We start from the raw sequence: 10,059 nt of genomic DNA, 5'->3' as shown, positions 1-10,059 counted from the left end.
AGCTCTTTACTCACTTGAGACCATGACAATAAATGTAACGGGAAATAAAATACAAAATAATAACACGTCAAAGGATTAATAAAATTGAACAATACAATGCTGAAACTACTATGACAACAATAATAACTGTTTAATAATAATAATAACAACAACAACAACAATAACAACAACAACAACAATAATAATAATAATAATAATAATAATAATAATAATAATAATAATAATAATAATAATAATAATAATAATAATCTTTATTGTCCAAATAGGCAGCTCTTGTAATAGGGGGGGGGGGGTAATTAAAATAGTAGTAATAATGATGATATTAATACTGGTAGTAATGATGATAATAATAATAAAATAATAATAATAATAATAATAATAATAATAATAATAATAATAATAATAATAATAATAATAATAATAATAATAATAATAATAATAATAATAATAATAATAATAATAATAATAATAATAAAACTTATGACAAGAACAAAAATAGAAACGTTAATGGTTTTACGCGGTCAAACAGCACTTAGGAGAATGGTGTAACCTACTTATTTTTTATCAATAAAGCATTTATAACTTTCTTATTCTAACATTATAATTTTTACAAATCCTAAAGAGGGAATTACACGCAGACTGAGTAGTGACGGGTCCGAAGACACATGAAAAATGAACGACGATACAATGGGGAATGAGTTTGATGAAGACGATAGCAATGCATGAAACACTTTATAGCATCAACAACAAAACAACAGCAGCAGCAGAAAAATCCACTTCGAGTCCTCGTTCACTTGCAACTCGCGAGCCCGATAGGATTCGGTTGTTTGTTTGTTTTTGTTTTTTTTTGGTGTTTTATTTATTTATTTATTTTTTTTTTTTTTGTCGTTTTGCTTTAGTTTTTACTCCAAAAATGTGAACTTTCGACGATCTGAATTTTCCATACAGATTATTTTTTTAAAAAGCCAGTGTCAATAGCAATCGGACACTTTTTGTCTCAGTCATTCGTAACCGACAGTATTTTTCCTTTGGAATCCAGGCTCTCTCAATCTCACACTGATATCTTGTCGACGTATCCTAGTAACTTGTCTGAGAGTAAACGGTAAAGTCCAACCGTTTCAAGTGACTAAAACATGGCAAAACCGAGTCAGAAGATGACATAATTTTAATCTCGGACTTGCTTGGAATTTGGTGTTATTGTCCAAGAGAGATAATAATTATAATAATATTATCTCATCCCGAACGTAATTTAGAGTTGTCCTCAAATAATATGGTCACGTGCCTAACCCACGTTGAGTGGATTTTAGTCAGCACCTGTTTAGATTTCTGTGCGAGAGGATATTATGTGGATGGAAACGGAGATGACCAGTCGTCTGTTGTAATATTATTGAGATGTTACCTTGATGTGTTTTAAGTGTTTGTTGTTAGAATGTAAATTCATTTTCTTATTATGACCTTTTTGTGTAAGGAATCACTTATCATGTAACTCTCTAATTTGGGGAACGACAAAATTAAGCATTATTATTATCACCCTTTTTTTTCTCCTGTTCCTGCAATATAAAAAGCAGATGTCTCAATGAATAAAGTTCACTCTGTCATCTAATGGAATTTGTTATTCTGTTCTTGATAATTACCTTGGCCTTCATCTAAAATCAATGATATGGCGTCCACCATGCCAACAGGTTATGGGCCCAGGCATCGCATCGCCTTCAATGGTGACGATCGCCAATATGAACTCTGGGAAGTTAAGTTTTTCGGTTTCATCAAAATAAGAGGACTTGATGATGTACTCAAGGACCTTGATGATTTGAATCAAGATGTATCAACAGAACAAGACAAAAACGAGGAAGTATTTGCCGAACTGGTCCAGGTATTGGACGACAGATCCCTTTCTCTTATCATAAGGGACGCAAGGAACAACGGTCGCAGAGCACTACGAATCCTGAGACAACACTATCTTCCGAAAGGTAAACCTCGTATCATAACACTCTACACAGAGTTGACATCCCTCTTAAAGAATGACCAAGAAACAGTTACTGACTATATCATTCGAGCTGAATCGTCAGCAGCGGCTCTACGTAATGCTGGTGAGACAATCAGTGACAGTTTGCTAATTGCTATGGTGATAAAAGGACTTGGGGTAAATTATAAAAGTTTTACTGCCGTAATCACACAAAAATCAGAAGTACTGACCTTCAGCGAATTCAAATCGTTATTACGTAATTACGAAGACACTGAGAAACTCCAAGATTCTTCTTCAACCGCATCAAATGTGATGACGGTTAGTTCGTACAACAGAAGACCCTTCAACAATCAACCAAACTCGAGGATACAAAAAGCTCGTTGGTGTGAAATATGTAAGTCAATATCTCATGATACCAGCTACTGTAGAAAACTCAAAGCTTGTAAACAAAACGACGACAGAAAATTTCGTTGGTGCGAAATTTGTAAAGCTAAATCACACGATACCAGCTACTGTAGAAATCTGACAAAACTACGAGAGATGAAAGTAGACGATGAACCTACAACTCGAAGTGAGAGCCATTTTGCTTTCGGTGTTAACCAGAATTTCCAAAATAACCAACTCGCAGAGGACGACTTTCTTGTGGACAGTGGAGCTACTGTTCACCTACTCCACGAAAAGTCAAAATTTATTTCTTTCCACAATAATTTTGACTCGGGACAGCATGTTATCGAATTTGCAGACGGGACCCGGACTTCGAACCTTGCCCAAGGACAAGGCAACGCAGAGATAACGTTGACGGATGACAATGGCTGTAAACATTCTGTTCTCCTGAGAAATGCACTGTACGTGCCCTCCTTCTCTCAAAACATTTTCTCAGTAAAGGCCGCAACGCAGAACGGTGCCACAGTTATTTTCAAGAAGGATTGTGGAAAATTGTGTTCGAGAGATACAGTATTCAACATTGAAAGAAGAGGGGGTCTCTATTTCCTTAACCCATCGTTCCAGACAAAAAACGTCCAAGCATTCACTCATGGAGTGGCATTGCATTTTGGGTCATTGTAACACAGCAGACATTTTTATGTTACAAAAATGTGTAGATGGTATGATCATCACTGATGAGACAAAATCTGACTGTGAAGTGTGTTCCCTTGCTAAAATGACTGATTCTGTGAGTAGAAAACCTGACAACAGTGCCAAGAAACCCCTTGATGTAGTTCATGTTGATCTAGCGGGTCCTATTGACCCAATTAGTTGTGATGGAATGAAATATGCAATGATTTGTGTTGATTCTTTTTCAGGTTTGATCTCTGTGTACTTTTTGAAGCAAAAAAGTGACACCCCTACTGCATTCAAAGAATACCTGTCTGACATAGCCCCTTATGGGAAGATAAAAGCAATCAGAAGTGATAATGGTGGGGAATTCACATCTCAAGAATTTACTTCCATTTTGAGAAATCACAGTATCAGACATGAAAAAAGCGCACCATACAGCCCCCATCAAAATTGGAAGGCAGAGCGTCCATGGCGCACACTTTTTGACATGGCCAGATGCCAATTATTGCAATGTGGGTTACCAAAATCACTGTGGACATATGCTGTCCTAACGGCTGCATATATTCGCAACAGGTGCTACAAACAAAGAATTGAATGCACTCCTTTTGAAAAGATCACAAATAAAAGACCCAACATTGCCAATATGAAAACATTTGGATCCCCATGTTTTGCTTTATTCTCACAAAAACCAACAAAATTACAAAACAGAAGTGAAATGAAAAGGGAATATTTGTGGGGTATGGTAGAAAAAGTCCAGCCTATCTGATCTATTTTCCAGACACCCAAACCGTTAAAAGGGTCAGATGTGTCAAATTCCCTAAAGATCCTGTTACTGTTACAGATTTGTCTCAACCAAAGTCTCAGTCTCAGGAGAATTCTGGTCACTACCCTGAAGTTCCATCTTATGATGATGATGATTTTGATGCTAGTTACTCAAAAACAAACCCCAAAGTGCCACTCAGTGACCGGAGTTTGCCTGAAACTGAAACAAGTGTTGAAGATTTAGGTGATAAGGAAGCAAATGAAAACCCGTCACCAATGCATGCCAGTTCCAAGAGAACTCGCTCTCGTCCTAAACATTTGGACGAATATATTGTTGATGATGAAGTTGATGCATATCTTAACAATACCATTCATTATTGCTATAACATTAACATGCTTGATGTCCCTAACACTTACAAGGAAGCAATGACTTGCAATGCAAGTGATGCATGGCAAAAAGCTATGGATGAGGAGATGAATGCCCTGAGCGAAAATCAAACCTTTGAAATTACAAGTTTACCTTCTGACCGAAAAGCTATTGGTGGTAGATGGGTATACACCATTAAGAATGGTCCAAATGGAGAAGAAACTTATAAAGCAAGATTTGTAGCTAAAGGATATTCCCAAATCCCTGATGTTGATTATCAGGAAACGTTTTCGCCCACGGCCCGCATCACCTCAATCAGAGCTCTCATTCAATTTGCCACTGAAAATGATATGTACTTGAACCAAATGGATGTAAAAGCAGCATAATTAAATGCACCAATTGATGTTGACTTATACATTGAACAACCAGAAGGATATCAATTAAACTCAAAATATGGTGAAAAGCTAGTTTGTAGACTCTAAAAGTCATTGTATGGTCTCAAACAGAGTGGTAGGAATTGGAATCTCAAACTCCACTCTCATTTAGCTGAGCAAAATTTTGTTCAATCAGCAGTTGATCCCTGTCTTTATAAGAGACATTCTAATGATGAACATAGCATTATCCTTGTGTGGGTAGATGACTTAATCATAGCTTCAAATTCTCTATCTGCAATAAATGCAATCAAAGCACAGCTTTGTCAATCTTTCCAAATGAAAGACCTAGGTCAACTTTCCTTTTTCTTGGGTATAAATTTCTTTTGTTCAGATGAATCAATATCAATGGACCAATCACATTATATTGCAAGACTGTTAGAGAAATTTGGCATGCAAGACTGCAAGCCCAAACACACTCCCTGTGAAATGAATCTCAACAAGTTTTGTGATGAACCTTCAAATCTAGTGGATGACAAACTGTATAGGGAAATTGTTGGCAGTCTAATTTACATTATGACTTCTACTCGACCGAACCTTTGTTTCATTGTTACCAAATTGTCTCAATACATGTCAAAACCAACCCAAAACCATTTGACAATAGCTAAGCATGCACTGAGGTACCTAAAGGCAACAATTGACAAAAAATTAGTATACACAAAATCAGGGGCACCACCCAATTTGGTAGGTTATTGTGATGCAGACTGGGGAAATTCTGCTGACCGCAGAAGCGTGACTGGCTATGGCTTTATGATCTCTCAAAAAGGTAGCCTTATTTCCTGGAAATCAAGGAAACAACCTTCTGTTGCCTTATCCACATGTGAAGCAGAATATATGACAATGTGTGCTGCCACACAGGAAGGGATATTTCTTAGGGCATTGATCAATGACATGATGAACACTAACATTGAACATTTTCTTTTGAATTGTGACAATCAGGGTGCTATTGCCCTTGGTAAGAATCCTGTACACCACAAAAGGACAAAACACATTGACATAAAATACCATTTTGTGAGGAATGAAATCCAAAAGGGAATACTTCATACCTGTTATGTTCCAAGTGAAGAGAATTGGGCAGATATGTTCACAAAGCCAGTCTCTAAGACAAAATTACAAATGTTCATCCCTATCTTGATGGGTTAGTAAGGGAAGTACTAAAAAGTCTTAAATCACTTACTCACATCATGCTATGCTATGCACTATTAGTACAAGTATCAAACTTGTGATTTTTCTTTGCATTTTTCTTAGTTTAATGATTTTCTCCTTAGTCAAAATAATGGCACACAATTTTGTTGACCTTTTGATTTCATATGTATGTACCTATATATTATGCTTCATTACCATTATAATTATATATCGTTCTTGACTGTTAGTTCTTACTTGATTAACTATGATCTGAGTACAAACATTTCTTTCTCAGTTTAAACATAGGTGTAATGTTCTAATGCCTACAACCTACAATGTATTACCTACTTGCTTTGCAATGTATCATTTTCTTTTAGCACTTATCTTTTAACTTGCTTTGGAAACTGAATTTAAGAGGGGGTGTTAGAATGTAAATTCATTTTCTTATTATGACCTTTTTGTGTAAGGAATCACTTATCATGTAACTCTCTAATTTGGGGAACGACAAAATTAAGCATTATTATTATCACCCTTTTTTTTTTCTTCCGGTTCCTGCAATATAAAAAGCAGATGTCTCAATGAATAAAGTTCACTCTGTCATCTAATGGAATTTGTTATTCTGTTCTTGATAATTACCTTGGCCTTCATCTAAAATCAATGATATGGCGTCCACCATGCCAACATTTGTCAGTATGTCGTCTGGTACTGTAAATATCGTTATTAATAAACGTTTAATTATTGTAACCATCTCCTTACCACCCATAGGAACATCTTCACATTCGTTACGATGTAACCGACAATTTTCTCATTCTGATTTCTCTTGTACATCACAAAATGTAAAGAAATGCTTTGATTACCGCTGTAAATACTAAACACTGTGTTGTAGAGCTCACTTGTTACTTTTTTTCAGTAAGAAAAGACTATTCTTGTGCTGGGTGGGTGTGAATTTTCGGGGGAATTTCTAAAAATAGCTGGCAAGGAGAGAGTTAAACGTTTAGTTATTCTTGTTGTTTAATACAATATAATATTGTTCATGTCACTCACGTTTCCGAGATGGGTACACACCTCGGAAGTTTTACAATCTAGATGGCTTACTGTCTGCCTATCTCTATTCTCTTCTTCTCTGCATCTTGGCTCATTATTATCATTATTATAATTATTATATATCCACAAATAGTGCTCAGATGTGCTTTACAATAGTTTTTTTTTTTGTTAGTATCACACATGATTGTATTTTTCGATTGATACACATTTGTCCTGACATTCAAAGTTGTGTAAAACTGTCTGTGAATGATACAATACAAGCTATAAGAGATTCTGTAATTACAGTGCAACCTCGATATAACGACATCGTCAGGACCGGGAAAACGTGTCGTTATAGAGGGATGTCGTTACAGAGAGGTTTCCTATGTGTGTATATTAGGAGGTGTTTTTGGTCTTGTGTAGTGAATGTATACTTTTTCATTTTCCCTCTGTAGTTTATCCGGGCTTGGGACCGGCATGTATTGTATTCATCATACGCATACATGGCCAAATAAAAAAAATAATTTTTTTTTTGTTTTTTTTTTTTGTTTGTCTTTTTTTATTTTTTTTTGTTTTTGATTACATAGAATGGAAGATACCACTTGTAATAGTTACGAACAATTTCATGGTAGACAAACACCTTCAAGGTTTGTCGGACCAGAAATGTCGTTATACAGGGGTTTTGCTGAAATGTACGTCGCTATAGAGGGGTTTTTATTACTAATGATATATAGTAAAATAAAATGGGACCTGAGTACCATGTCGTTATACAGGGAATGTCGCTATAACGGATGTCGTTACATCGGGGTTGCACTGTATAAACTATTGTATAAGGCATTTAAAGGATAATTCCTATAAAGCCTTTAGTAAGATAAGATAAGATAAGATAAGATAAGATAAGATAAGATAAGATAAGATAAGATAAGATGTTCATTCATTTGGCTACAAAATCACTACAACATTCAAACACATCTTGTTCGAAATTCACATAGAATCACAATAGGCTCATCATACTTTTATGATGTGAGCCCGGAGACTTCTACCTCTATCTGTGGGTGCTTCTATATTATGTTACGGGCCGCATTTGTCTTCTGTATTGGGACCGGGACAGCGGTATCCTTGAACCCTCTATAAAAGAGGTCATATTTTGTCACCGACAATCTTTTTTGATAGTTATCGACCGGGTCATGAAACAGGCTTTACTACAGGACAAAAGAAAGGAGTTCAATGGACTCTAATGAACCAACTACACGATCTCGACTTTGCAGATGACATCTCTTCTCTCTCATAATTTTAAAAGATTCGCAACAAAAGCTAAACACATTCAAAGAGGAATCAAGGAAAACAAGACTGGAAATAAATACAGGCAAAACAGACGTGATGAGGGCAAACAAATAGCAATGTCGCCCTATAAAACAACACCAAAGAGATATCAAAGAGGTAGATTAATTTGTATGTTTGGGTAGCATAGGAAGCAAGGACGGAGGAACAGGCGGAGATATTAAAAGCCGGATAAATAAAGCACGATATGCTTTTAACTCACTTGATCCTAGAGACTTTTGCTACTTTTCAAAATTGGAAAAAAATGTATAAAAAACGAGCATGTACATAGATAGTTTTATTCAATTATCATTTACATACCATACCAAAAAAACATTAACTTTGATACTTTTCTCAGAAAAATGTAATAAATAGGCATTGGGTAAAATTAACCTGGGTAAACTACGGATATAGTCGGTGTTAGGGTTGAGTGAGTTAACACTCTTCGAAGTCAAAGGCTCTTAGATTTAAAAATAAGATCTGGATATTCAACACAAAAGTGAAGTCTGTTTTTTTTTATACGGCTCGGAGACATGGCGAGTGACTAAAGCCACCGCAAATAAGCTGCAAGCATTCATAAACAGGTGCCTAAGAAACATCCTTAACATCTAGTGACCAGAAATAATCACAAACGAAGAACTACACCAAAAACTGAACCAGTTGAAACTGAAACTGATATAAAGAAAAGGAAATGGGGCTGGATTGGCCATACCCTCAGGAAGCCTCCGAGCAATATCACCAGGCAGGCGTTGGATTGGAACCCCAAAGGAAAGAGGAGGGTTGGTCGACCAAAGCAGGCAAGGCGACGAAGCACTGAGACTGAGATAAGGGCAGTCGGACAAATATGGGCCCGACTAAGGAAGATCTCCAAAAAAACGAGTCAGATGGAAAAGTGCTGTTGCGGCCATTTGTTCCATAAGGAATCAAGAAGCTTAAGTCAAGTAGTTATGTCAAGTTTGATTGCATTGTATAAACATGGTTACTTGACCATTTCCTACCAGTCGCCACTAAGAGGATGAGATATTAAGTAATTTGGCAGGTTTTCGAGACTGATTTGGCAAGTTGCTCTGAAAAAAAACCCAACTGGCAACCCGGGTTATAGACGCTATAGAAGGAACAAAGATGACGCCACTCAGCTCTTTGTTATTGTTTTTATATAGCCTATTGTCTGATTATATCTCGCAGAATATTTTGCCATCCATGTTTTTTTTTTGTTTTTTTTTTTTTAGTAATTCTCACTAGACGGTATCAACCAGACTATAAGCGTTCAAGGTTACACATTGTTTTGTGTTTTGGTCAGTTATATTTCCTGATGGCAATGTTGTGCGTTTCTTAGCCAAGCGCACATTATCTATAATTTAAATTCAATTTTTAGCATCTAAAATCATTAATTACCATCTAGATGCGGTGGGTCACATTTTAGTGAGAACGGAGTATCCGAGAGGTGTGGTATAAGCAAAGAGAGCACGTATGTTGTTTCACTTTGCTGGTAGAAAACAGAGAGAAATTTTAATTCCGAGATGAAACGTTTGTATTTGGTTTGTCTGTCTGCGACGTACAGGGCAGAAGATCAAGGGAAAGGCCACGAGGAAAATGGAGAAGAATTAAAGAAGCTGATATACAGAGAAGTGATAAGACATGGAATGAGATTAAAAAGTTAGCTCGGGACAGAGAATGATGGAAACTGTTTGTCTGTGGCCTATACCCTGACCCAGGGTGAAAAAGGCAATGATGATGATGATGATGATGAAACGTTTGCGATTAGTTCGTGTCTGATTCTGTAACCGAAAACGACAGGGTGTCCTCTGTCTGCTATATTAAAATAAAGAGATACCGACTGAGAGGAAAGGTCAAACTGAGAGCAACACGGACCTGAAACGAAAGTGAATGCACTCGGTTTACAGCCTCTCGCCTCATTATTTTATTGATGCTTTGCGTTTAGCAAAAAAAAACCAAACTCACACCACAACATCCTACCAACGCACAACACTAACATTGAGCGTTTATAGATG

General features: G+C 36.4%; 1 protein-coding gene across 2 annotated transcripts in view; it reads right to left on the bottom strand.

Moving 5' to 3' along the window:
• Positions 1-853: 853 nt before the first annotated feature.
• The window catches only part of LOC144977639 (uncharacterized), a 19,657-nt gene continuing 10,451 nt past the window's right edge, over positions 854-10,059 (bottom strand). The window contains exon 3 of one of the 2 annotated variants that reach the window (XM_078923054.1): positions 854-1,490. In XM_078923054.1, the coding sequence (XP_078779180.1) occupies positions 1,438-1,490 (53 nt within the window). In that variant the 3' untranslated portion in view covers positions 854-1,437. Of the gene's footprint in view, positions 1,491-6,471 lie in introns of those variants that run through there. The other variant, XM_078923053.1, reaches the window with a different exon arrangement.

This window comes from Berghia stephanieae, chromosome 7, assembly GCF_034508935.2.
Source record: "Berghia stephanieae isolate SIO BIC M18660-M18661 chromosome 7, UCSD_Bste_1.3, whole genome shotgun sequence".
NCBI classification, from domain to species: Eukaryota; Metazoa; Mollusca; class Gastropoda; order Nudibranchia; family Aeolidiidae; genus Berghia; species Berghia stephanieae.
Note: the sequence above shows the minus strand (reverse complement) of the source record. Positions and strands in the feature narration are given on the sequence as shown.